Below are 27,450 nucleotides of genomic sequence, written 5' to 3' on the forward strand. Positions count from 1 at the left end.
ATTCTTTTTAACTTAACATCAATTGGGGTGTACTATATACTGTAGGTAGAGAACATTTTACAGAACAATGCTATGTCAACAACTCAGTTTTGACAAAAATCCAGATAGAACCTTATAATTATATCGTATCTCTGTGTTGTTCACTCTATCCCATCTATCTGTTCCGTAGTGGTGTGTAACCGCCACTGTCACAACGGAGGAGAGTGCGTGTCTCCTGATGAGTGTTCCTGTCTGCCTGGCTGGACCGGACCCTCCTGTGAGACAGGTACTGCTCTGGTCCTGGACAGGGTTGCTCATGCAGCAGCAACTCTTCCTGGTGTGTTCTGACCTTCCTGTCCTTCCGCTTGCTCTTTGGGGTTCGAGGTCTGGTTGCTGTAAAGCGCTGTGTGACAGCTGTAGACGTATGAAGGGCTTTAGGAACACGTGTGATTGATTGGTCCGTTGAATTGTTGGTTGATTGATTGATTGGTTGAAGTGTCTGTCCTCTAGCTGTGTGCTCCCCTATGTGTCTGAACGGAGGGACTTGTCTTCGTCCGAACACATGTGGCTGTCCCCAGGGCTTCTACGGCGCCCAGTGTCAAAACGGTAAAATACACTCTTCATTTAATTGTTGCACTTAGGAGACACTTTTATCCAAAGTGCTTCACAGTAAAGTGGCTGCATACAGTTTTAGTATGTGGTCTCTGCGGGAATTGAATCCACGACCTTGGCATTGCTAGCATCACACTCTTACCAGCTGAGCCGCACACACAATTCAGTCCGCCCATGTCCACATACTATCCTGACAACACACAGAGTCATAGGCCCGCTGTGGGAGTTTTAACTTGTGTATTTACTTGTTGAATGAAAGGAAAACTAATCCAATAGATTGACAGGGGTTTAGGTTTGAATTGAAGGAGCTCATCAAGGGCTCTGGCAGAGTTCCACTGTGTCCAATTATCAAGGGATTTCTCTAAGTAACTGTCTACTGGGGACTCTTTTTGTCCCTCATATATCGTGAAGCCTCAGGTTTGGACGGACCACTGTATCGATCAATGGAGTGATGTCTCCGCCTTTTTTGAAATGGTGCATCTCTTTCTCTTTCTCTCTCTCTCTCGCTCCCTCTCTCTCTCTCTCGCTCCCTCTCTCTCTCTCTCGCTCCCTCTCTCTCACCCCCATCGCTCCCCACGTCTCTCTTTATCTCTCTCTTTCTCCATCTCTCCCCTCTCTCTCAACCTCTTGCTGTTTCCCAGCTGTCTGCAGCCCTGCCTGTAAGAACGGGGGCGTATGCATGAGAAACAGCGTCTGCTCCTGCGCCGAGGGATACACCGGATGGCGCTGTGAAAAAAGTGAGTAAAGCCACGCCACCTCCTCCTCCACGGCCCGCCCCTTCCACCTCCTCCTCCACGGCCCGCCCCTTCCACCTCCTCCTCCACGGCCCGCCCCTTCCACCTGCTCCTCCACGACCCGCCCCTTCCACCTGCTCCTCCACGACCCGCCCCTTCCACCTGCTCCTCCACGGCCCGCCCCTTCCACCTGCTCCTCCACGGCCCGCCCCTTCCACCTGCTCCTCCACGACCCGCCCCTTCCACCTGCTCCTCCACGACCCGCCCCTTCCACCTCCTCCTCCACGACCCGCCCCTTCCACCTGCTCCTCCACGACCCGCCCCTTCCACCTGCTCCTCCACGGCCCGCCCCTTCCACCTGCTCCTCCACGACCCGCCCCTTCCACCTGCTCCTCCACGGCCCGCCCCTTCCACCTGCTCCTCCACGACCCGCCCCTTCCACCTGCTCCTCCACGACCCGCCCCTTCCACCTGCTCCTCCACGGCCCGCCCCTTCCACCTCCTCCTCCACGACCCGCCCCTTCCACCTCCTCCTCCACGACCCGCCCCTTCCACCTGCTCCTCCACGACCCGCCCCTTCCACCTGCTCCTCCACGACCCGCCCCTTCCACCTCCTCCTCCACGGCCCGCCCCTTCCACCTGCTCCTCCACGGCCCGCCCCTTCCACCTGCTCCTCCACGGCCCGCCCCTTCCACCTGCTCCTCCACGGCCCGCCCCTTCCACCTGCTCCTCCACGGCCCGCCCCTTCCACCTCCTCCTCCACGACCCGCCCCTTCCACCTGCTCCTCCACGGCCCGCCCCTTCCACCTGCTCCTCCACGGCCCGCCCCTTCCACCTCCTCCTCCACGACCCGCCCCTTCCACCTGCTCCTCCACGGCCCGCCCCTTCCACCTGCTCCTCCACGACCCGCCCCTTCCACCTGCTCCTCCACGACCCGCCCCTTCCACCTGCTCCTCCACGGCCCGCCCCTTCCACCTGCTCCTCCACGGCCCGCCCCTTCCACCTCCTCCTCCACGGCCCGCCCCTTCCACCTGCTCCTCCACGACCCGCCCCTTCCACCTGCTCCTCCACGACCCGCCCCTTCCACCTGCTCCTCCACGGCCCGCCCCTTCCACCTGCTCCTCCACGGCCCGCCCCTTCCACCTGCTCCTCCACGGCCCGCCCCTTCCACCTGCTCCTCCACGGCCCGCCCCTTCCACCTGCTCCTCCACGGCCCGCCCCTTCCACCTGCTCCTCCACGGCCCGCCCCTTCCACCTCCTCCTCCACGGCCCGCCCCTTCCACCTGCTCCTCCACGACCCGCCCCTTCCACCTGCTCCTCATCCGCCTCCTCCCTCTCCTCTCTTCCTCCTCTACCCCTTCTCCCCTCCCCCCTCCTCCTCATCCTCATCATCATCATCATCATCATCTATTACCCACCACCATATGTGTGTCAGCCTGACAAAGTGCCTTCAACACAGTGGAGCCAGTTATTCCAGAGCCTTGTTAATGTACAGCATATTGGTGGGTAAATTGAGCCATATGGATGAGGGAAGCATTTGATGGATGCAACCAGTAAGAGGCTCCGCCCGAGGGAGCAGGAACCAACATTTCAGAGCTTCATGTGGAGACTGGGAATAGTCAGATTGATGCTATGGAGTGCTATTGACTAAGAATAGTGCTGCATGCAGGGGGGGTTTACGTGAAGGTTTTAATTTAGCTATACATTACCAACTTGCTACTAATGGGTTATTAGTGCCGTGACAGCTTCAGCAATGTGCTCATTGCAGAACTGTCTGTCCTCTCCACGGCATTGATTACACCTATCAGGTACAGTAAATGCATGGGTCAGTTAAAATCTCTCTGCCATGCGAGATACTGTGGATAATTATTCTGGTGAATATGTATGAGCTGAGTTGGTAAGTTTTAGTCTCTCCCTCCCTCCCTCCCTCCCCTATGCAGGTGTATGTGAGCCCATGTGTATGAACGGCGGGCGGTGCGTGGGTCCAGATGTGTGTGACTGTCCATCTGGATGGAGAGGAAAGCGGTGCGATAAACGTAAGTGGGCTCACGTAGGAGTCCCACAGTTGCACCGCTACCTGTAAACAGATGCTTCCATGCTAGCTGTGGAGGCACGTGCCTACGGAAACAATTAATCATGGTGTTTGGGATGTGTAGTGGTTCACCGATAGCAGGCTTTGTCATGCCCTCACAAACAAGCATTTAATGGCAGCAGGTAGTCGCATAGAATGTAAACAGCTTGTAAACCGCTTTATACAAGCCTGTTTATAACACAATATGAACACAATTACAACATAGCAAAAGATTTTGGGGTAACACTCTGTTTATTTAAATGGTACCTACACAATACATTTAAAACATTCATAAGCCATACATAACTCATTCATAAGCCATACATAACGCATTCATAAGCCATACATAACTCATTCATAAGCCATACATAACGCATTCATAAGCCATACATAACTCATTCATAAGTCATACATAACTCATTCATAAGCCATACATAACTCATTCATAAGTCATACATAACTCATTCATAAGCCATACATAACTCATTCATAAGCCATACATAACGCATTCATAAGCCATACATAACTCATTCATAAGCCATACATAACTCATTCATAAGCCACACATAACTCATTCATAAGCCATACATAACTCATTCACAAGCAGTGGTTTGTGAATTGATTGGTGTTGTGTTTGTCTCTCGCCAGCCACTTGTCTACAGAAGTGTCTGAATGGAGGAGAGTGTGTTGGCCATAACACTTGCCACTGTCCTCCAGGCTGGCAGGGCATGCTATGCCAAGTCCGTAAGTACGCCTACATACGCGAGCCTGCTCGTACACACACACACTTACTTCCTCCCCGAAGAGAGTGGTGTGTTTAGGTTAACTATCTGAAATCATCTGTTAATTTCCTCCCACCAACCTAGGTCTCCTGTGGAGAGTGGAACTGTCTCTGTGATAAGTGTTCTGTCTCCTCCCCTGTTATGTGTGTCTAGCGTAGGCCAGGTCTCTACTTAAATGACATTGTTAGGTGTAGACCAGAGGCGGCTGGTAGAGGAGGCTGGTGGGAGGAGCTATAGGAGGACGGGCTCATTGTAATGTCTGGAAGTCAAACCTGTGGTTTCCATATGTTTCCATATGTGTTTGATCCCGTTCCATTGATCCCATTCCAGCCATTACAATGAGCCCATCCTCCTATAGCTCCTCTCACCAGCCTCCTCTGGTGTTGCCCCCTGAGCCCAGTTCTACACAGTCCTGGGCTGGTTTATGATACCAATGAGAAACTGATTTAGACAGTGGTTATTCCCCCCAAAGTTACCGCTGATAAAAATCTTTATTGACGTTTATTTTATTAATGTATTTATTTTCTAAGGGGGAAGATCAGCTTTAATAATGCAGATAGATTGTGGCTTTCATTAATGTAATTGTCTACATCATTTCCAATCCCCCACATATTTTGGGGGAAAATATATATGTATATTTATTTTCAAATATATTTTCCTTTATTATTTTCCCCTAACCCTACCACCCCTCCCCTAATTGGAGAAAACTAATAAACAATAACACTTAGGCTTCTACTTCCAGCTTTTACATACTATATACATTTTATGGACACAGTATATTTTGCAATAGTTCTCTTTTATTGACGTTTCTTGCCAGTTTCATATGTCTCTAAAACGTCCCTCGTCAGCCCACTCTCACCACCACCATGCTTAAGAACTTTTATCACCTGGTCCACGTTAACCACGTTAACAACCAGCTGTGTGTTCGTTACACACACAAACGCTAACAGCTACATCTCATCAGAGCGTCACTAATAGTTCCTGCATAAGCTCGTTCAGCATCCCAGCATTAACCAGCCAATACGTGACTTTGAAGAATGACTCGGGAGTCACGAGAGAAGTACTTAACTCCCTTTAAAGTGAAGTCACCGTCCGTAAAGATGATTAATCATTTCTGTTTACTCTGCCTCAGCCCTATTTAGTTATTTCTATCAAACCACTAATAGCTGTAAGTAAATCTCCCAAATATACGGCGCAATAAAATCTATAAACTCAGAACAAGAAGCAGAGAGAATTCAGTCCACACAGGGGTATTCAAGTGTATAATAAAGTCATTTCTGTCATAAATTCAAAGGCAGACTCCGTCACAGTGTACGCATTTAGCTATGCATGGTAATGATTCAGAGGTTTGATGGGATGATTATGGTAACTGTGTTGTCATGGCTCCATTTTGGCCCCTCTCTGGGACTTACCCAGAATCCTCAGGGTGGTAATATGAATAGAGAGAGATTAGTGTCAGCGCTGTCGTTATGATGGTGTCGTTATTAGGATGCGAGGCTGATTTAGGACTTCACCTGCTGCCTCTCTCTCACTTTCTCTCTTCTCTGCATTGTGATTTTCATTTCAAATTTGTCATTCCCACATTGTGATTTCTCTATCATTTCTACAGCACTCTGTGAACAGAAGTGTCTTTATGGGAGCCGCTGTATCCGCCCTAATGTATGTGCCTGCAGGAAAGGGTATTCAGGGGTCCTGTGTTCCCATAAGGTAAGTAGATACATCACCCCAACACATACTGTGACTGGAATCAAGAGAGGAATTGGGAATATAATTTGAAAGCTGAGCACCAGGCTTGCGCCTGAAAGTCAGAAATCTCTTATTGATGGGGGGCTTTTCCAGCTTTTTGCATTTGCTGGTCCATTTCAAGACTGTGTGGATGCACGGTGGAATAAGTGTGGCCAAAATATGTGTGGTGTTTTTCAGCTCCCAATTCCACGAGGCTAATGGAGGACTGGGAGCTATGTACTGAAGAAGCTGGGCTGAAACAAGACAATGAAACTCCTAATGGAACCCCCACACTGAATATTAGGATGCTCAATGCTCACGGCTTTTGTTTCTTCAAAATAATTTGTAATATATGGCACAATTCCAAAGATTAGGATCTGTACATGACCAATGTATGTATAATTTTTGTATAATTTTTTTCCTTAGAACTAATAATACTGTATTTTATCTATTCAAGTCTGGCTTTTTAAAAAAATTATTAAAACAAAGCAAAAAACTGTCCTTTATACTGTGGAACAAACTCATCAAGTTTGCAGTTTACGATCAAACTAAAAACTCACTTGGAATTGTTATTTATTGGTTGTCTGATGTTTTATAATTTCACACTGTTGTATATATCATCAAATAGGTTTTGTATTACTCACAAATAAAACGCAGGCAATGTATGATATTAAAGTCCATTTGTTATGTACAATACATAGTCTTGATCCTCATTCTGCGTACAATCATTTCTTAAAATGGGAGAAGAAATGTGGTTGGTGTAATGTCTATATTATTTAAACAGAGAGTCACCATTGAGATCAGGGTGTCTTTCGCAAAGGAGCCCTGCACATACAAATCATAGACCAAACAAATGAAAATCAGAAAACAAACTAAAATACAGCGCAAGAAACAATCAAGAAAACAGCCAGATTAGTCAGCAAATTGTTCCCCAATCAATATTGACATTTTCCCAAGCGGCATCAGAGCGTCCAATTGCAGTCTATTTTGTAGTTGGTTCCAGTAATGAGGTGCATTAAAACTAAAACCTAATTAAAACTAAAACCTAATTCGGTGGAGCCCCGAGGAATCTCAAGAGTTAACCAACCATGTGACCGGGTTTGGTATCTCATGTTTTTTTAAATATATATATACATTAACAACAAAGTTAGGTAAGTTGGAAGCTTGTGTAGTAGGAATTTGTGAACAAATAGGGAGTAATAAATTGATCTATGGGACTTTAATGAGGACTAGCCGACCTTTTGATACAGGATGCAGCGGTGAGTATTAAAACTGCCACCGGTGATAGAAACGAATGGGGCTATGGTAGACGACATCCAAAGGTTTAAGAGTAGTGGCTTCTGCAATCTGATAAATGGTGTCATCATAATCAAGAACTGGCAAGAAGGTTGACTGTACAACCTGCTTCCTGCTATTTAGGGAGAGGCAAGATCTATTTATAAAAAAAGGAGCCCACTTTAAATCTTAGCTTTTGAACGAGCTCGTCCGTATGTTTCTTTAAGCATTAACACTTGGTCAATCCAAATATCCAGGTATTTGTAGGCGGGAACCCGATCAACGGGAGAACCGTCCAATGAATAAATATGTAGTCCATCTGAAACATTCTTGTGAGAACTAGAGAACAACATATATTTAGTCTTGCCCGCAATAAGTACACATTTTAAGACGACCAGGGCTTTCTGTAAGGTAACAAGGTCAGATTGCAGCTCTAACATACAAAAGGTGTGATGGGTCCGCACTTTGCAGCTTTTTTGTACCTACACACTGAAGAAGGCTGCAAAGCCATAATGTATGTGTGGGCTATCCCTGATTCAGTGAAAATAATGAAAGAAAATAAGTCAGCTTAATGCTACATCTTTTTGAGTGCGTACCATCGTATCTTTTGCTTGTCTGAATTCACGGGTTTTACACACCAGCCAAGCTTCTGGGAGAGCGCGATGGTCCCCTTTTGCTTTGTGCAGCTCTAAAAAAAGCCTGGTCAACAGTTGGGGCAATGACGTATAAACTCAGCAAAAAAAGAAACGTCCCTTTTTCAGGACCCTGTCTTTCAAAGATAATCTTCTATCCAGATCTTCATAGTAAAGGGTTTAAACACTGTTTCCCATGCTTGTTCAATGAACCATAAACAATTAATGAACATGCACCTGTGGAACTGTCGTTAAGACACTAACAGCTTACAGACAGTAGGCAATTAAGGTCACAGTTATGAAAATTTAGGACACTAGAGCCCTTTCTACTGACTCTGAAAAACACCAAAAGAAAGATGCCCAGGGTCCCTGCTCATCTGTGTGAACGTGCCTTAGGCATGCTGCAAGGAGGCATGAGGACTGCAGATGTGGCCAGGGCAATAAATTACAATGTCCGTACTGTGAGACGCGTAAGACAGCGCTACAGGGAGACAGGTTGGACAGCTGATCGTCCTCGCAGTGGCAGACCACGTGTAACAACACCTGCACAGGATCGGTACATCCAAACATCACACCTGCGGGACAGGTACAGGATGGCAACAACAACTGCCTGAGTTACACCAGGAACGCACAATCCCTCCATCAGTGCTCAGACTGTCCGCAATAGGCTGAGAGAGGCTGGACTGAGGGCTTGTAGCCCTGTTGTAAGGCAGGTCCTCACCAGACATCACCGGCAACAACGCCGCCTATGGGTACAAACCCACCATTGTTGGACCAGACAGGACTGGCAAAAAATGCTCTTCACTGACGAGTCACGGTTTTGTCTCACCAGTGGTGATGGTCGGATTCACGTTTATCGTTGAAGGAATGAGCTTTACACCGAGGCCTGTACTCTGGAGCGGGTTCAATTTGGAGGTTGAGGGTCCGTCATGGTCTGGGGCGGTGTGTCACAGCATCATCGGACTGAGCTTGTTGTCATTGCAGGTAATCTCAATGCTGTGCGTTACATGGAAGACCCTTCCTCCCTCATGTGGTACCCTTCCTGCAGGCTCATCCTGACATTATCCTCCAGCATGACAATGCCACCAGCCATACTGCTCGTTCTGTGAGTGATTTCCTGCAAGACAGGAATGTCAGTGTTCTGCCATGGCCAGCAAAGAGCCCGGATCTCAATCCCGTTGAGCACGTCTGGGACCTGTTGGATCGGAGGGTGAGGGCTAGGGCCATTCCCCCCAGAAATGTCCAGGAACTTGCAGGTGCCTTGCTGGAAGAGTGAGATAACATCTCACAGCAAGAACTGGCAAATCTGGTGCAGTCCATGAGGAGGAGATGCACTGCAGTACTTAATGCAGCTGGTGGCCACACCAGATACTGACTGTTACTTTTGACCCCCCCCCCCCCCCCCCCTTTTGTTCAGAGACACATTATTCCATTTCTGTTTGTCACATGTTTGTGGAACTTGTTCAGTTTATGTCTCCATTGTTGAATCTTGTTATGTTCATACAAATATTTACACATGTTAAGTTTGCTGAAAATAAACGCAGTTGATAGTGAGAGGACGTTTATTTTTTGGCTGAGTTTATAACAGTGTTGTTTACATACAGATGAATATTACAAGTTTTAACAGATATACCATTATTATTTATATAAATAGTAAAGAGTACAGGTCCCAGTACTGACCCCTGGGGTACACCTTTTGTAATATCCATGAACAATTTATGATCAAATACGTGCATACCAAACCATTTATAAATGAGCCCCCTGGTAATAATGCAGTGAAGGAGTTAGGAGGACAGGGGTTAGAGGGATGCCTACCTAGCCCAGGGGCCACAGACGTTCACTGTGTGAGTCACTGGAGGTGGAGGATGAGGAGGAAATGAGGATTAACAGATAAAACCATCACCAAACTGCATCACCTCTGAGCCAATTATGACAGGCTATTCTGCTCTGGCAGCCTTTTGTCTTTGGTTTTCAAATCTCATTAAAATCAGTCTTAGTTGCCCTGTTTGAGCTCAGTAGGATTAGTCTTTTTGCAAGTCAGTTGATGTTTGTGTAGCTTTGTTCTAATCCCCCGTACTCTGCATACTGGCAGCTAATTCTAGTTCAACCCAAGCAAGCAGCCTCTGCTTTTGAAATAGTGTTCAGAATAATTCTGTGGCAACCTCACCAACTCCTGGATGGTAAATATCACGGGAAAGCCTGAGATCCACCCTCAGTGATTGTCTCTCACGGTTAAAACTTTGAGAAGCGAAACAAACTTTGTTAGGGAAATGACTGTTGTATTCTCTGCTGTTTATCCCTCACAAGATGCTGAAAGATATTAGTTTATGGTAATGTGTTTATTTTGGAATAACGGAATTGCTCACATCAAATAAAAACGCTGTTCATTTTGTCACGGCAATGACAATGTATCTTCCTTGCCAACAAATTCAGTTACAACCTTCATTTACCTTTCTGTGTCTGTCTGAATGTCTCTGTCAGATCCTCAAAAGCTGCACCATCGAGAGCATCTTGACTGGCTGCATCACCACTCGGTACGACAACTGCAAGGCACTCGACTGCAAGGCGCTACAGAGGGTGGTGAGTACGGCCCAGTACAACACTGGGGCTGAGCTCCCTGCCATCCATACCAGGTGGTGTCAGAGGAAGGCCCAAAATATTGTTAAAGACTCCAGCCACCCAAGCCATAGACTGTTCTCTCTGCAACCGCACGGCAAGTAATACCAGTGCACCAAGTTTGGAACCAACAGAACCGTGAACAGCTTCTACCCCCAAGCCATAAGCCTGCTAAACAAGACTGCTAAATAGCTAATCAAATCGGTGCCTGGACTATCTGCATTGACCCTATGTACACATACTGGACTCTACCCACACACTCACACATACTTACAGTAAAACCCCAACACACACATACACACACACACACTACATACGCCCACACGCACATAACATGCGTACACATGCATACTGACGCCACACTCACCCACTCACACACACACACACACACACACACACTCACACTAAACACATACACTTTCACACTAAACACATACACTGCTGCTACTGTCTGTTATCTATCCTGTTGCCTAGTCACTTTACCCCTACCTATATATACATAGCTACCTCAATTACTTCTTACCCCTGCACATCGACTCTGTACTCGTACTGCCTGTAAATAGCCATGTCATTTTTACTCGTTATTGTTATTCGTTATTCACTGTGTATATATTCCTTGTGTCACAATTTTATTTATTTTTTATGTTTAACTCTGCATTGTTGGAAAATGACCCGTAAATTAGCATTTCACTGTTAGTCTACACATGTTGTTTACAACGCATGTGACAAATACAAATGTATTTTATTTTATTCTCTCTCTCTCTGTATGCCTCTCTCTCTCTTTTCACCCTGTCCTTTGTTAGTCCCCAGGCTCATTGTCTGATCTTTCTAAACCCTCCATAGTTACCAATAAATTGTGCCTGTACACATCTATGGGTGGTAATCAAAGTGATTTGGGTAGTGCAAAGTTCCCCAATGTTGCATAATGGTCCAGAAGCAAAGGGGAGAAGCAGCTGCTAATGTTACCCTACTAAATGAAAGAAGAAGCTGAGCTACACCTAACTACACCCCTCTTTTAGCACAGACAGACAAGCATGTAGACCTGCACCTTGTTCCTCTCCTCTCTCAGCCCCCTCCTCTCCTCTCCCTCTCTTTCCTCCTCTCTCGCTCTCCTCTCTCTCCCACCTATCGTTCCCTCTCCTCTCGCCCTTCTCCCTCTGTCAGCGGTGTTAGTGACAGAGCTGCTACGTCAAACATGTCACGCACTTGTCACTAGTAAGTCTCCAATGTGCTGTCACACACACACAGTCCACACACGGCTGACACAGCTCCGTTCCTGTGGATGTATGCCGGTGCCCACCTACACAAAGAAAGGCTGTCAAAAGTACTTCTGTCAAAATGGCTCATAGTAATTCCACACCAGTGCTATATTGCCATCTAGTGGTGACATGCAGTCTATTGCTATACAACCCGTAGTGTAGACCTGAAATACCAAAACAACAACTTGACAAAGGACATGCAAATCAACTCCACTAATGTTTAATATTTTCATTTCCACAATATATGGTTGCATTGATTAGCTCAGTTGGCCCTTTGAAATCATTCAAACCTATTGATATGTAATTGCTGTGGGTATAATTCTCTTTTCACACAACTTCCATTGCTCTCAGGAACACTAAAACTATTGTTGGTATCGTGATGAAAATCTTGGTGCGATGATCTTAAAGTTGACTGAAGTAACACTATATAAGTGACTTGTACGTTCACAGATATTTATATCAAGGCTAAAGATGGCACAAGTTATGGGGGGACTGCCATGGGGTGGAGGAACAGCTGGAGGGTGACTGATACACCTGGACTATTCACTCACGGTCCTGGTCGGAGAGCACTGAAGCTGGTATCATGACTCTAAGACCAAGGAGTAATTCCTTCACTGGGGTTTGAACTGTGTTTGAATTTGAGTTCTGAGAGTTGTTGACATGCTGTAACGAAGTAGCACTTCCCCCGAAACACTTCCCCAAATAATACGGACAGGATTTCTAGGAACACACATCCTATTGTGAAACTATGCAACATGTTCTAAATATCAGTCATTTGACTGACACAGTGGCCTAGTGTAAACCGGAGGAATGTTTTCACTGTCAAGATTTTCATTATCATCTTTTCGTGACCTTTGGTGACCTTTGCACAGCGTGCAATAAAAGTTTGTGCGAATGTGTGTATGTTGTTGAGGCTAGTTAGACCGGCGTTTGAATCAGCGGGAGAAGATGAAAGACTTCCAGGAAGCAGGAGATAAGAAAATGAAGGTTATTGATGGAGGGAGTAGAGAGTCACAGCACGACCATGTGTTTACATGGGCTGAGAGTGGGAGAAGGTTAATGTAGTGCATCTGCACTGTCACACTGTCACACCCTGACCCCTCAATGCTTGCAGACCTGAAGGGGCTGGATAAGTATAAGCAGTGTAATGGTCAAGCTTCCACCATATTGCTTCCACCTTACAGATCTGCAAACATGGAAGGGTTAGGGGTCAAGAGGCAGGGGTTAGGAGCAAAGTGGGAGTGTTCTGGCTCTCTGTGGGGGGTTATATATATAAACCTCAAGCACCCAAAGAACCACGACCAGTGGCTTCTCCTCTCCAGCCTCCACCTGTCTTTCCTTTTCCAGAGGCCACATGCATGGTGACCGGGCCCAGAAAGGATCCGTTATTCAAGAAATGGCATGATGCTCTGCCAAGGGGATGGCGTGAGCCCAGTTAGCGCAGGATCCCCGCACCCCCAGTCACCGGATCACACGGCGGCAGCTGGTCCCAGGTGCTATTTTCACTCTGCATTTATAAAGCAGTCGCCATGAAACAGACACAGGAGCAGAACCAGTCCCAGACCCCAACTCAGACACCCAGCCAGGTCCACCATGAAGTCCACAGGGAGCGAACAGGGTGCCATGCCGGACGGTTTCCCCTCCGACCTGGACGAACTGGATAGCGGAAGCGAGGAGAGCTCCGACAACAAGTCGATGGGCGGCGGCTGTAGCCCCCAGGGAGTGGGCCGGGAGCGGGCCAGGCAGAGGGAGAGGGGGTGCAGCAGGCGTCTGCAGGGCGTTAGCAAACAGAGGCAGGCAGCCAACGCGCGGGAGCGGGACCGGACCCACAGCGTGAACACGGCCTTCACCGCGCTGCGCACCCTCATTCCCACAGAACCAGCCGACAGGAAACTGTCCAAGATCGAGACGCTGCGCCTGGCGTCCAGCTACATCTCCCACCTTGCCAACGTGCTGCTGCTGGGGGACGAGTGTTTGGATGGACAGCCCTGTCTCGGGTACCACAGCATCTTGCAGAGCAGCACCAACATCAACAGCAGCAGCCCCCCGCTCAGGCCCATATGCACTTTCTGTCTCAGTAACCAGAGGAAAACGGTGAGTCCTCAAAATAAATCAGTATATATTGGTTGACAGGCTGTGGGCTATCATAGAAGGCTGCATGTAATCTCTATAAAATAAAATGGATGGGATTTGGCTACATTTAGATAATGGGTCAGTACTTTATTTAAGATTGGAGCAATTCCATAACAGCCATCCCAATCAATAGTATTTCAACGGTTTTATTTCAATGTAAACTACTACAATTTCTCTACCCTCACAGCTCAGAGATGGAGGAAAGCACACAGCCATCTGACATGGGCACGCACTACTGTCAAGACAAGGATGCAACAAGGATGTATACCAAGTCACACGGATGTTTACATGTACCTACGAGTGGGGAAAAAAACGATATAACTTTGTACATATTTTTGCAAAATCTTAGGACAACCCCCCCCCCCCCCACTGAAATGCACTTTCCGTTCACTACATGTGCGTCTTTTCCACCGTGTTTTGGTAAAATTGTAACTCGAGCGCAATGTGTAAGGTTCCACCTGGCAGTGGGCTATTTCGGTATCAGAAATAGTAAGCCCTAGTGTCGCGCTCCTAAAAAACAGTCTCGCCTCCCCCATGCAGCCAGTCACGTGGTTGTAACCCAAGCCTAGGCCATGCAGCGGTTCGTCAGTGGAGTAGTGGACTGGTTGGCTTGTCTCCTGACTGACTCATCTTTTGCCAACTGAGGAGAGGGTGCTGTGCTTGACAATTATGAATTCTAACTGCCATTCAAGCTCAATTCAATAGTCCCAAATATACTTTGGTAGTAGTAATATTTAAATTCATTTTAACCAGGATAGTACACTTAGTAAATGAGTATAAGCCAATTCTTTCGAGGGAGTCTTAATTTAAATGGGGTAGGCAAAACAACAATATACAAAATATAAAATGTGCTTAAATCCAAATATGAAGTGTTATATGTAGGCCCCGCCCACTTGTACAGCAGAAGCAACCAGACTTGGTGTTTACAAACTTCACCACAACATCAAGTCATATTCCATGTCAAATGTAACATGGTGTATATCAAAAGAAAACGTAACATGCATATGTAAACACTCCTTTTGGGAGCTCAATGTTATACCATATGTTGAGAAATGTTTACTTGCATGTATTGCACAAGCCTTTCCACAATTCACAAACACACAATAGCTCTGCATGTGTTTGTGCAGTATTGGTTGCACCTTTGAAGGCCCAATGCAAATGTTTTTTATATCACCATCAAATCATTTATAGTTAACAAAATACCTTACTGTAATATATTTCCATTAAAATTGGGGGGAAAAAGACATTTTTTTAGCACAAAACTTTCTCAAGCTAGGACTGTCTGGGAGTGGTCTGAGTGGGAAGGGTAAACTGAAAACTAGCCGTTATTGGCAGAGGGGTTTGGAACTCTTATTGGTGATGGTCTATTAACAAATTAACCACATGGTGCTGTCACCATGGAAACCAAAAACTCACACCCATGGAAACCTGCTGATCAGAAGGGCCTGTGTAGATTGTATTTTCAACCAGCAACTATCAGGAAATAACACGAATCAAATGTTTTCACACTTTTACAGTGTTCATTTCATCAGCCGTTGCACAATATAATTTAAAAGGCAGGAACAGAATTGACTGCATTGATTTGCGTATATAATAAATGACTTCAAAATCATGCAAAATAAAAATACGATCTTATTTGGATGAATTATCCAAAACAAATAACGATGTTTCACACTGACTGCAATACACTTTTACCTCAATGAAGACCTCTGAATGTATTAACCTAATAGAATTATAGGCCTACCTCCAAGTCTATTGTAATGTGTAACATTGTTGTAAACAAACTTGAATTTCTCCTAACTTATGGAAGACAATTGTTCTCTTCACATAGCAAACAATGAGAAGCTGTTTGAAGGAGAAAAAAAAATGTTTTTTTTGTACAATAAGTAAAAAATATATTTGACTTGTAAACACAATCATTAAACTACTTTCAAAAATAAATATTGGACTGATGAGTTGAATGTGCATGTAAAATACCTTCTTAGGCCAAGTTTACACAGGGAGTCCAATTCTGAACTTCTACTAACTTGACCAATCAGATCAGCTCTTTAGTCAATAATTGGGCAAAAGATCAGAATTGTGCTGCCTGTGTAAACACAGCCTTAGAAAATCACTCAAGACCATTTACTGTGAATCGTGTAGTACATTAAATCAGGTTTACCCAGTAATAACATTAAGCTGTGTGTGCATTTGGGACCTCAGGTGGAGTTGTATTAGTACAGCAGGCACCTAAGTTTAGTAATTGATTGCAATGCTACACACCAAACATACAAGAAATGTATACCATAAATAAATCAGAACAATATGAATTTTATTTCTTTAAAAAAGAATTGGTTTAATCAGATTAAAGAAATTAACCAATATTACTTAGCTGGCATTGCATCTTCCAGAGAGGATGTCAGTCAGGTCAAGAGGTGGTTCTACCAAGATGAGTCACTGCACAACGTTCATCCGATCACCAATTCAACTGTTCATTACAGGTTTGTCCAAAAGGCCAAGGACAGGAAAGGAGCTAACATGAGGATAGGGCTACCGGTAAATCCTTTGGCGAGAAGGCAATGACTTGTCATTTTAGGGTGCCTTTAAGTCACATAGCAAGAAGGCGCACTACTGCAATATTAACAGATACAGCAGTATCAGGGATATCATGGTTATCAGACTGGATGCAGCAAGATCAATAGAGGATCTTAATCAAGTGGAATGTTCCATTTCCAAAACACAGAAGGCATAATAGTAATACCAATAAAGGGAGTTCAGTTCTGCTTCTTTCCAAACAAATCAACACTTCATTTGTTAATCTTATGATTGAGGTTTTAATTCACAATACGTGTGAACTATTAAGGGTAAGTTTAAAAGAAAATGTAATAAGGAATGTACTGTTCACACCACAGCCCTTGAGTTAAAATGTAAATGTTGAAGTTGGAGAGGGGTGAAAGAAAACTGGTAAAATAATAAAATAGGACTGGGAGAGACTTGCACTTCAGTAACAAAAACATTCTACTGCTCCTATTGTGCTGTTTAAAATGCACACGTGGAGGGTCGAGTTCTCAGTTCTCTTCCTCGTCCTCGGACTCAGACTCTGGGAAAACAGAAAAGAGTTGAAACAAATCAGAACATTACAATTTACAGCAACATGAATATTAAGATGACTTTTTCAAATAGGTGACTATTTACGATTAAACGTCGTTTCTTTTTTACCTTCCTCTGCATTCTTCAGCCACTCAACGAATTTCTTCATCTGCTCGAGGAAAACACTCTTTCCTTTAGCAACGTGGGCCTCTGCGTACCACTTAAGAATGGCCTCTTCACTCAAAACATCCGCTGTGTTGGGAGAGGGGGCAAGAACAAGGAACATAAGAATGTTCGGTCAAAGGTAATGAGAGCACACCATAAAGGGCACACCATGGTACCTAATGAACGTACCTAAATGACATGTCACATGAGAGCCATTGTGCCCCCCCACACACAGCCTGTATCCCAAATGGCACCCTATTCCCTTTATAGTGCACTACTTTCAACCAGGGCTCACACCTTTGTAGAGGAGCACCACAATCTTCTGGAAGGCCTTCATGAAGTGGATGTTGTCATAGCAGTACTCCTGGATTTTCACCAGCAAGATGATCTCAGAGGCTCCCTGGGAGGTGAATGCATTCAGGAGAGGACTGTATTGCTGTGGAGAAGAGAGAAAGACAGGGGGTTAGGGTACAGGAGGGTTAGAGACTAGATGATCTCAGAGGCTCCTTGGGAGGTGAACACTGTAAGGAGAGGACTATTGCTGTGGTGGAGAGGCCCAATTCGTTTCCATTCATCCAATCTTTATTTACTAATAGTAAAGTCAATGAGGAACAGATTCTTAGTTGCAATGACATGTCAGGGGCAAGCATAGCAGCAATATAAGCACCTACATTTACATTTTAGTCATTTAGCAGATGCTCTTATCCAGAGCAACTTACAGGAGCAATTAGGGTTAAGTGCCTTGCTTAAGGGCATATCGACAGTATTTTCACCTAGTCGGCTTGGGGATTTGAACCAGCAAACTTCCAGTTACTGGCCCAACACTCTTAAATCGTTATACAGGAGGGTCACAAGGTGGTTGACTGGACTAAAACCAGCCAACTAAAACCTAATCACGCTCCAATCTGGCCCATATTAGTACCGCCCCACCCTCCTCTTCCAATACAGCTCCAGAAAACACTAATCTGAAGTTAACTAAGCAGCAACTAATTTAACCTTCATCTAGGTTTGTCTCATTGAGAAATCTTTTTGGCAAGAGACCTGTTCAAGACCGCAGAAGACTACAGTTACAAAGCATTTACCTTCAAGTGTTTGATAGATTGTTCGCAGACCAGCTCTTCCTTCTTGTTCCATTCCACACAGCTCATGACACTGGACCACACGATGCCGATCATCAGTTGTTCAGCGATGCTGGTCTTCTTCATCTCCTCCCTGACGTAGGCAATTATCTAAACACAGCAGGGAACATGTCAATGAACAATGCCAAGCTATCAAGCATATATATATACACTGAACAAAAATATAAACGCAACATGTAAAGTGTTGGTCCCATGTTTCACGAGCCAGAAATAAAATATATGCTTTTTTTTCTTTACTTCCCTGTTAGTGAGCATTTCTCCTTTGCCAACGTAATCCATCTACCTGACAGGTGTGGCATATCAAGAAGCTGATTAAACAGCATGCTCATTACACAGGTGCACCGTGTGCTGAGGACAAAAGGCCACTAAAATGTGCAGTTGTGTCACACAACGTCACAGTTGTCTCAAGTTGAGGGAGCGTGCAATTCGCATGCAGACTACAGGAATGTCCACCAGAGCTGTTGCCAGAGAATTGAAAGTTAATTTCCCTACCATAAGTCATTTTAGAGATTTTTGCAGTACTTCCAGCCTCACTACCGCAGACCATGTGTAACCATGTGAGCCCAGAACTTCCACAACCGGCTTCTTCGCCTACGGGATCGGTAGAGACCAGCCACCCGGAACGCTGATGAAACTGAGGAGTTTCTCTGTCTATAATAAAGTAGTTTTGTGGAGAAAAACTCATTCTGATTGGCTGGGTCTGGCTCCCCAGTGGGTATGCCTGGCTCGTGGGTGGGCTGATGCCCTCCCAGGGCCACCCATGGCTGCGCCCCATGTCATGTGAAATCCATAGATAAGCCTAAAATGCATTTCAATTGACTGATTTCCTTATACGAACTGTACAGTGCAAAACTGGTTACTAAACCATTTACTCAGTACTTTGTTGAAGCACCTTTGGTAGAGATTACAGCCTCTAGGCTACTTGGGTATTACGCTACAATCGTTGCATGCTAGGAATACGGGACCAAATACTAAATTGTTGACTACTTTAATACACAAGTGAATTTGTTTCAATACTTTGTCCCTTAAAAAAAAGTGGGGACTAAGTACAAAAAGTGCTGTAATTTCTCAAATGGTTCACCCGATCTATGAAAACACCCTCAAATGAAAGCAGACAGTCTGCACTTGAACCTGTCATTGTAATTCAAATACCAAGTCCTGCATGCAGTACAGAGTCAAAACAACAAATGTGTCACTGTCCCAATACTTTGAACCCACGGTATAAGAATAAGTCTCACATCTTTGAAGTTGTCCCCACGGGCCATCATCTCCTGGAGCTCTTTCTGCAGCTCCTTACGGGACCCGATGGCCTCCTGGTTCCTGGCAAAGTCTGACAGCTCTTTCAGTCCCGCGTCAGTGAAGTACTTTGAAAAATACTCACAGCTCCGCTTGTTGGCAGGAAAGAGTTCCTGTGACAGATATTGATACAAGTAATTAGTTCCCATTCAATATTTACATTTATTTTGTTTTAAATCTAAAGGCCTATATAAAAACTTAAGCTGGTTTAACAGACAATCTCCATGGAAGAGGTTTAGACAACTAGTCTTTAAGGGATAGTTCACCCAAATTACAAAAGTATACTTGCTTCCTTACCCTGTAAGCAGTCTACAGATAAGGTATAACAGATATCCATGCTTTGGTGTAGTATCCTTCACACCATTACAACATGCTAACATTTCAGCATTAAAGTCATGGGACCGGATTAGCATTCTTCACACATCATGTCCAAATCATCCAAAAGTATCTAAAATTGATTGTGAAGCTTAAAGTCATTTACAGATAATTTGAAAAGTTAATATCGGTCCCACGACTAAATGGGATATGCCACAAATGCTAAAATGTTATCGTATGGAAAAGGGCCTAGTAGGGCCTAGTGCCTGCTGGTTTTTCCTTTAAATTAAGACCTAGACAAGCAGGCGAGGGGAGTGCCTTACTAATTAGTGACCTTAATTCAATCAAGTACAACGGAGGGGCGAAAGGCCGAGTGTCTGCAGGTGTCCGTGGAATTAGTATGACATGTAGCTTACAGGGTAATCAAATAAAATTTTATTTGTCACATGCGCCAAATACAACAGGTATAGATAGACCTTACAGTGAAATGCTTACTTACAAGCCCTTAACCAACAACGTAGTTAAGAAAAGAAAATAAGAAATAAAAGTAAGAAATAATTCAAGAGCAGCAGTAAAATAACAATAGTGAGGTTATATACAGGGGGCACCGGTACAGAGTCAATGTGCGGGGGCACCGGTTAGTCGAGGAAATATGTACATGTAGGTAGAGTTAAAGTGACTATGCATAGATAATAAGTAGCAGCAGTGTGTGGGGGGGGGGGGGGGCAACGCAAATAGTCTGAGTAGCCATTTGATTAGATGTTCATGAGTCTTATGGTTTGGAGGTAGATGCTGTTTAGAAGCCTGTGCCGTACGCACTACCCTCCGTAGTGCCATGCGGTCGGAGGCCGAGCAGTTGCCATACCAGGCAGTGACGCAACCAGTCAGGATGCTCTCAACGGTGCAGCTGTAGAACCTTGAGGATCTGAGGACCCATGCCAAATCTTTTCAGTCTCCTGAGGGGGAATAGATTTTGTCGTGGCCTCTTCACAACTGTCTTGGTGTGCTTGGACCATGTTAGTTTGCTGGTGATGTGGATGCCAAGGAACTTGAAGCGCTCAACCTGCTCCACTACAGCCCCATCAATGAGGGCGTGCTCAGTCCTCCTTTTCTTATAGTCCACAATCATCTCCTTCGTCTTGATCACGTTGAAGGAGAGGTTGTTGTCCTTGCGCTACAGTCAGGTCTCTGACCTCCTCCCTATAGGCCGTCTCGTCGTTGTCAGTGATCAGGCCTACCACTGTTGTGTCATCGGAAAACTTAATGGTGCTGGAGTCGTGCCTGGCCATGCAGTCATGAGTGAACAGGGAGTACAGGAGGGGACTGAGCATGCACCCCTGAGGGGCCCTCGTGTTGAGGATGTGTTGTTACCTACCCTTACCACTTGGGGGCGTCCCATCAGGAAGTCCAGGATCCAGTTGCAGAGGGAGGTGTTTAGTCCCAGGGTCCTTAGCTTAGTGATGAGCCTTGAGGGCACTATGGTGTTGAACGCTGAGCTGTAGTCAATGAATTGCATTCTCACATAGGTGTTCCTTTTGTCCATGTGTGAAAGGGCAGTGTGGAGTGCAATAGAGATTGCATCATCTGTGGATCTGTTGGGCCGGTATGCAAATTGGAGTGGGTCTAGGGTTTCTGGGATAATGGTGATGTGAGCCATGACCAGCTTTTCAAAGCACTCCATGGCTACTAATGTGAGTGCTATGGGTCAGTAGTCATTTAGGCAGGTTACCTTAGTGTTCTTGGGCACAGGGACTATGGTGGTCTGCTTAAAACATGTTGGTATTACAGACTCGGACAGGGAGAGGTTGAAAATGTCAGTGAAGACACTTGCCAGTTGGTCAGCGCATGCTCGGAGAACACGTCCTGGTAATCCGTTTGGCCCTGTGGCCTTGTGAATGTTGACCTGTTTAAAGGTCTTACATCGACTGCGGAGAGAGTGATCACAGTAATCCGGAACAGATGATGCTCTCATGCATGTTTCAGCGTCACTTTCCTCAAAGCGAGCATAGAAGTTATTTAGCTCGTCTGGTAGGCTCGTGTGACTGGGCAGCTCTCGGCTGTGCTTCCCTTTGTAGTCTAATAGTTTGCGAGCCCTGCCGGTGTAGTACGATTCGATTTTAGTCCTGTATTGATGCTTTGCCTGTTTGATGGAGGGCATAGCGGGATTTTTTTATAAGCTTCAAGGTTAGTCCCACTCCTTGAATGCGGCAGCTCTACCCTTTAGTTCAGTGATGATGTTGCCTGTAATCCATGGCTTCTGTTTGGGGTATGTACGTAGTCACTGTGGTGACGATGTCGTCGATGCACTTATTGATGAAGCCAGTGACCAATATGGTGTAATCATCAATGCCATTGGAAGAATCACGGAACATATTCCAGTCTGTGCAAGCAAAACAGTCCTGCAGTTTAGCATCTGCTTTATCTGACCACTTTTTTTATTTTTTTATTGACCAGGTCACTGGTGGTTACTGCTTAAATTTTTGCTTGTAAGCAGGAATCAGGATAGAATTCTTTCTCTCTGGTTGCACATTTAGCATGCTGATAGAAATGAGGTAAAACTGATTTAAGTTTCCCTGCATTAAAGTCCCCGGCAGTAGGAGCACCGCCTCTGGATGAGCGTTTTACTGTTTGCTTATGGTGGTATACAATTCATTGAGTGCTGTCTTAGTGCCAGCATCGGTCTGTGGTGGTATGCAGGCTTCGAAAAATACAGATAAACTCTAGGTAGATAGTGTGGTTTACAGCTTATCATGAGATACTCTACCTCAGGCAAGTAAAACCTTGAGACTTCCTTAGATATCGTGCACCAGGTGTTGTTTACAAATATACATAGACCGCTACCCTTGTCTTAAGAGAGGCTGCTGTTCTATCCTGCCGATAGCATGTACACTGCTCAAAAAAATAAAGGGAACACTAAAATAACACATCCTAGATCTGAATGAATGAAATATTCTTATTAAATACTTTTTTCTTTACATAGTTGAATGTGCTGACAACAAATTCACACAAAAATTATCAATGGAAATCAAATTTATCAACCCATGGAGGTCTGGATTTGGAGTCACACTCAAAATTAAGTGGAAAACCACACTACAGGCTGATCCAACTTTGATGTAATGTCCTTAAAAAAAGTCAAAATGAGGCTCAGTAGTGTGTGTGGCCTCGACGTGCCTGTATGACCTCCCTACAACGCCTGGGCATGCTCCTGATGAGGTGGCGGATGGTCTCCTGAGGGATCTCCTCCCAGACCTGGACTAAAGCATCCGCCAACTCCTGGACAGTCTGTGGTGCAACGTAGCGTTGGTGGATGGAGCGAGACATGATGTCCCAGATGTGCTCAATTGGATTCAGGTCTGGGGAACGGGGGGGCCAGTCCATAGCATCAATGCCTTCCTCTTGCAGGAACTGCTGACACACTCCAGCCACATGAGGTCTAGCATTGTCTTGCATTAGGAGGAACCCAGGGCCAACCGCACCAGCATATGGTCTCACAAGGGGTCTGAGGATCTCATCTCAGTACCTAATGGCAGTCAGGCTACCTCTGGCGAGCACATGGAGGGCTGTGCGGCCCCCCAAAGAAATGCCAACCCACACCATGAATGACCCACCGCCAAACCGGTCATGCTGGAGGATGTTGCAGGCAGCAGAACGTTCTCCACGGCGTCTCCAGACTCTGTCACGTCTGTCACATGTGCTCAGTGTGAACCTGCTTTCATCTGTGAAGAGCACAGGGCGCCAGTGGCGAATTTGCCAATCTTGGTGTTCTCTGGCAAATGCCAAACGTCCTGCACGGTGTTGGGCTGTAAGCACAACCCCCACCTGTGGACGTCGGGCCCTCATACCACCCTCATGGAGTCTGCTCAAACGGTCAGAAACAGACACATGCACATTTGTGGCCTGCTGGAGGTCATTTTGAAGGGGTCTGGCAGTGCTCCTCCTGCTCCTCCTTGCACAAAGGCGTAGGTAGCGGTCCTGCTGCTGGGTTGTTGCCCTCCTACGGCCTCCTCCACGTCTCCTGATGTACTGGCCTGTCTCCTGGTAGCGCCTCCATGCTCTAGACACTACGCTGACAGACACACCAAACCTTCTTGCCACAGCTCGCATTGATGTGCCATCCTGGATGAGCTGCACTACCTGAGCCACTTGTGTGGGTTGTAGACTCCGTCTCATGCTACCACTAGAGTGAAAGCACCGCCAGCATTCAAAAGTGACCAAAACATCATCCAGGAAGCATAGGAACTGAGAAGTGGTCTGTGGTCACCACCTGCAGAACCACTCCTTTATTGGGGGTGTCTTGCTAATTGCCTATAATTTCCACCTGTTGTCTATTCCATTTGCACAACAGCATGTGCAATTTATTGTCAATCAGTGTTGCTTCCTAAGTGGACAGTTTGATTTCACAGAAGTGTGATTGACTTGGAGTTACATTGTGTTGTTTAAGTGTTCCCTTTATTTTTTTGAGCAGTGTATAACCCGCCAGCTGTATGTTATTCATGTCATCATTCAGCCACGACTGTGAAACATAAGATATTACAGTTTAATGTCACGTTGGTAGAATATACATGCTTTTAGTTCATCCCATTTATTTTCCAGCGATTGTACATTGGCTAATAGTACGGATGGCAAAGGCAGATTAGCCACGCCTCGCCTGATCCTCACAAGGCACCCCGATCTCCTTCCGCAAAATCTCTGTCTCCTTCTCTGGAGTAAATCCATCTCGCCTGACTCATTAAAGAAAAATTCTTAGTCCAATTCAAGAGGAGTAATCACTGTTCTGATGTCCAGAAGCTCCTTTCGGTCATAAGAGACAGTAGCAGCAACAACATTATGTACAAAATAAGTTACAAACAATCCGGGGGGGCAAAAAACAATAGCACGGTTTAACCAACCAAGAGCCAATAAAACGTCAGCCATCCTCTCCAGTGCCATTAAATGTTGTAAGGAAATGTATATCATTGGAGAACTATCCCTTTAATCTGTGTTGAGAAAACCGTCCCTTACTCTTCTATATGTATTGGTATCCTTGGAGGGGGGGGGAGAGAAATGTAGCTTTACCATCAGCCTGTTGTCCATGCTGACTTTGCGGAGAGCGACAGCAACAGCATTGATGTCCCTTTCGTAGATCCAGGACTTGAACAGTTTGACAGCAAAGGCTGCAGATACTCCTGCAAACAGTCATAAAGCAACAGTCAAAGCAGCAGGTACCCTGCAATGAACAGCACTCAAATCACTATTTTGTATGAACTAAAAACATGTTCATTTCAGAGACATTGGGTTCATACAATGTGCCTGAATACTGTGTCCATTTCAGAGACCATTTAACAAAAAGGTGGGTTTCCAGTGAAGAGGGCCATGTTCATTTGGGGCCACCGTAACCAAACATTTGGAAAAAATGAAAACAAGCAGCTCTTATTGGACAGGTCCAGGTAAAGGAAGAGGGCCATGTTCATTTGGGGCCACCGTAACCAAACATTTGGAAAAAATGAAAACAAGCAGCTCTTATTGAACAGGTCCAGGTAAAGATAGTGGTGGGCTGGCAGACACTCACCCTCTTTGACCACATTCTCGTTGAAGAGACTTCCAATGACGGCGGCTGATATGTTTCCATTGGCCAACAGAATGCCAGTGAGCATGGCCAGCTTGTTGCGCTCTGATTCGGTGAACCCTTTTAAAAACAGCAGCAACTGCGGAGTAGATAAAATAATGAGCCTGCAGGGTAAATGTTTTAGTTCTTTGTTGTGAAAATAAAATATCCCATTCAAACGGTTCATGCAGGTTCCATTGTGTATAACATTCATCAGTGCCAACTGCCAAGCAGGAGTTCAAACCAACTGTCTCACCTTCTTGATCTCCTCCTCAAACCCTTTCTCCAGGTACTTGTAACGCCGGATCAGCTTGTTAAAAACCTACAGGTTCAAAAACAAAGTAAGATGTGACATTATGGTAAATGTGTTATTATACAGCATTGACTAGCTGGGTAGAGCTTCTTGACAGATGTGTCTCTGTAGTTGGATATAGATACTTCGCAGTAATAAATTACTTCCACATCCTCTTACCTGAGCATATGCTTGCATTGTCTCAAGGTCCTCTTGTGCCGTGAAGAGGCAGAACTCTGTGCGGGTCAGGTCGTCAGATATACTCCCTCCTGGGGCTGCAGACAGGTGAAGGGGGAGAAAGAGTGTCAGTGCGCTGATCTGGACAACAGCAGCTTTCCAAATGGACTGGAAACTGACTTCCAACACCACACTTCCTCTAAAACGTCCCTTGAATCCTCTTTCCTCCTCAAAACACATTGTAGATGGTCAGATGGGTGGGACTTTGGAAGGGGGCAAGGGATCCCTGAAAGCTACTGACTTTAAACACGACTTATAGATCTGTACTCACCAAGCATTCCGCCAGCCACCAGGATGTCAAAGAGTGTCTCTGCATACCGGCGGTAGTCAAGCTTGGCGCCAGAGGCATCAAGGAATTTTGCAACAGCTTCCAAATCAGATCCAGTTTGATTCAAGCCTTGTACGATACTTTCTTGAAACTGAGTAGGGTCAAATCTCTCCTTTTCATCTGTTGAAAAACATGTCATAATTTCAACGCGGGTACCATTTTGACACGGCTAGGTGAACCAAACAAGTAGTGGCAAATTGGTCGACAATGAAGATGCCCAACTTACCTCTTTTCCTCGTTTTGAAACGCTGGCCGGTTAGCGTTGGCTTTTGCTGCTTTTGATTATTCATAAAAGACACTCTGGATGAGAAAAGTTTAACATTAACGTCTGATTGCGTCTGACCGTCAAGATAATTAGTCAACATTAGCAGACTATGTATAGCTAGTTGGAAACGTGCTATGCCCAACAGGATTTCTGTAACGTTAGGCCCATGCGAGATCTATACTATGCCTTGTTATGGATATATTTTAGCAAGCTAATTAGCAAGCCACACCTGGTAATTTGGAGAATTTTCAAAGTTGACATTGTAACCTGGCTTTGTCATGATGAATATAAAATACAATAAAAATGTAGTTAGGTGAAGTTAGTTAGCTAGCCTACTTAGTTGCCCTCCAAGGTGGTAGGCTTTAGTATGAGCACGGGGACCTTCCGGCCATGCGCCCGTTCAGACAGGCCTGGCTTGTTTATGTGGCACCTGCGAAACTCCCATAGCAGCTAACTTTAGCTAACAAGCCACAATTTCCTGTAATGCTAACAAAACTTGGAACAAAGGACGTCGATATTCACGTCTGATTATCAAATATCATGGGCAACTAAGTGGCTCTACAGTGGGTAGATAAATAACGCCTGTGTTTCAACGTGCCATATCTACAAAGTCAGTTCCTCCGACATGATAGCCAACGTTATGTTAGCCATTTAGTTTGTTAGGTAGCGAAGTTGTGCTTGCTAGCTAACAATGCAGGAAAAAGAAATCTAGCAACAATACTTTGCTACCTAGCCAATGTCGGTTTAAACAGACACATGTGTAGATTACATTGTCAACCGAATGTGCAAAGTATGCAGGTCACCTACCGAAATGTATGCAGATAAAAAACGGTTAGAGAAAGAACAAATTCAAAACACCCGAATTCAGTCCTATCGACCTAACAAAAATACCCTTTCCACAACCAACTAGTGACAGGTTTTCGCAAGTACGCATGCGTATTTA

General features: G+C 45.4%; 3 protein-coding genes across 4 annotated transcripts in view; 2 read left to right on the forward strand and 1 right to left on the reverse strand.

Moving 5' to 3' along the window:
- si:ch211-246m6.5 (von Willebrand factor D and EGF domain-containing protein) overlaps window positions 1-13,089 on the forward strand; it is a 54,619-nt gene extending 41,530 nt beyond the window's left edge. Inside the window, exons 27-34 of the mRNA XM_038997287.1 lie at window positions 170-265; window positions 490-585; window positions 1,233-1,328; window positions 3,265-3,360; window positions 4,044-4,139; window positions 5,787-5,884; window positions 10,291-10,343; window positions 13,032-13,089. Of these exons, the coding sequence (XP_038853215.1) occupies window positions 170-265; window positions 490-585; window positions 1,233-1,328; window positions 3,265-3,360; window positions 4,044-4,139; window positions 5,787-5,884; window positions 10,291-10,343; window positions 13,032-13,089 (689 nt within the window). The remainder of the gene's footprint in view (window positions 1-169; window positions 266-489; window positions 586-1,232; window positions 1,329-3,264; window positions 3,361-4,043; window positions 4,140-5,786; window positions 5,885-10,290; window positions 10,344-13,031) is intronic.
- Window positions 13,090-13,277: 188 nt separating this feature from the next.
- On the forward strand, window positions 13,278-14,375 carry si:ch211-246m6.4 (transcription factor 15). The gene is made up of 2 exons (XM_038997288.1): window positions 13,278-13,778; window positions 14,358-14,375. Exons 1-2 carry the CDS (start codon window positions 13,278-13,280, stop codon window positions 14,373-14,375), a joined length of 519 nt encoding a protein of 172 aa, XP_038853216.1.
- Window positions 14,376-16,107: 1,732 nt separating this feature from the next.
- On the reverse strand, window positions 16,108-27,425 carry LOC120051249 (basic leucine zipper and W2 domain-containing protein 1-A-like). 2 transcript variants are annotated; one of them, XM_038998008.1, is made up of 12 exons: window positions 27,315-27,425; window positions 26,469-26,542; window positions 26,186-26,362; window positions 25,858-25,952; window positions 25,642-25,707; window positions 25,350-25,485; window positions 24,857-24,966; window positions 19,429-19,599; window positions 18,134-18,280; window positions 17,349-17,487; window positions 17,016-17,138; window positions 16,108-16,896 (listed from the first exon to the last, which is right to left on the reverse strand). In XM_038998008.1, exons 2-12 carry the CDS (start codon window positions 26,530-26,532, stop codon window positions 16,865-16,867), a joined length of 1,260 nt encoding a protein of 419 aa, XP_038853936.1. In that variant the 5' UTR covers window positions 26,533-26,542; window positions 27,315-27,425; the 3' UTR covers window positions 16,108-16,864. The 2 variants fall into 2 exon arrangements, with proteins under 2 accessions (XP_038853936.1, XP_038853937.1); XM_038998009.1 differs by lacking the exons at window positions 25,858-25,952; window positions 26,469-26,542; window positions 27,315-27,425 and having other exon boundaries at window positions 26,186-26,263.
- Between the last annotated feature and the right edge of the window lie 25 nt (window positions 27,426-27,450).

The sequence above is a fragment of the Salvelinus namaycush genome, chromosome 7, assembly GCF_016432855.1.
Source record: "Salvelinus namaycush isolate Seneca chromosome 7, SaNama_1.0, whole genome shotgun sequence".
Taxonomy (NCBI): Eukaryota; Metazoa; Chordata; class Actinopteri; order Salmoniformes; family Salmonidae; genus Salvelinus; species Salvelinus namaycush.

What these genes read in the sequence shown, in the direction of transcription:
- si:ch211-246m6.4 (XM_038997288.1), top strand. Translation starts at nt 13,278, where the DNA reads ATGAAGTCCACAGGGAGCGAACAGGGTGCCATGCCGGACGGTTTCCCC.
- LOC120051249 (XM_038998008.1), bottom strand. Translation starts at nt 26,532, where the DNA reads ATGAATAATCAAAAGCAGCAAAAGCCAACGCTAACCGGCCAGCGTTTC. An exon ending in GCATGGACAACAGGCTGATG is followed by an intron (nt 19,600 to 24,856) that starts GTAAAGCTACAT and finishes TATCTGTCACAG; the next exon opens with GAACTCTTTCCTGCCAACAA. An exon ending in GCTGAAGAATGCAGAGGAAG is followed by an intron (nt 16,897 to 17,015) that starts GTAAAAAAGAAA and finishes CTGTTTTCCCAG; the next exon opens with AGTCTGAGTCCGAGGACGAG.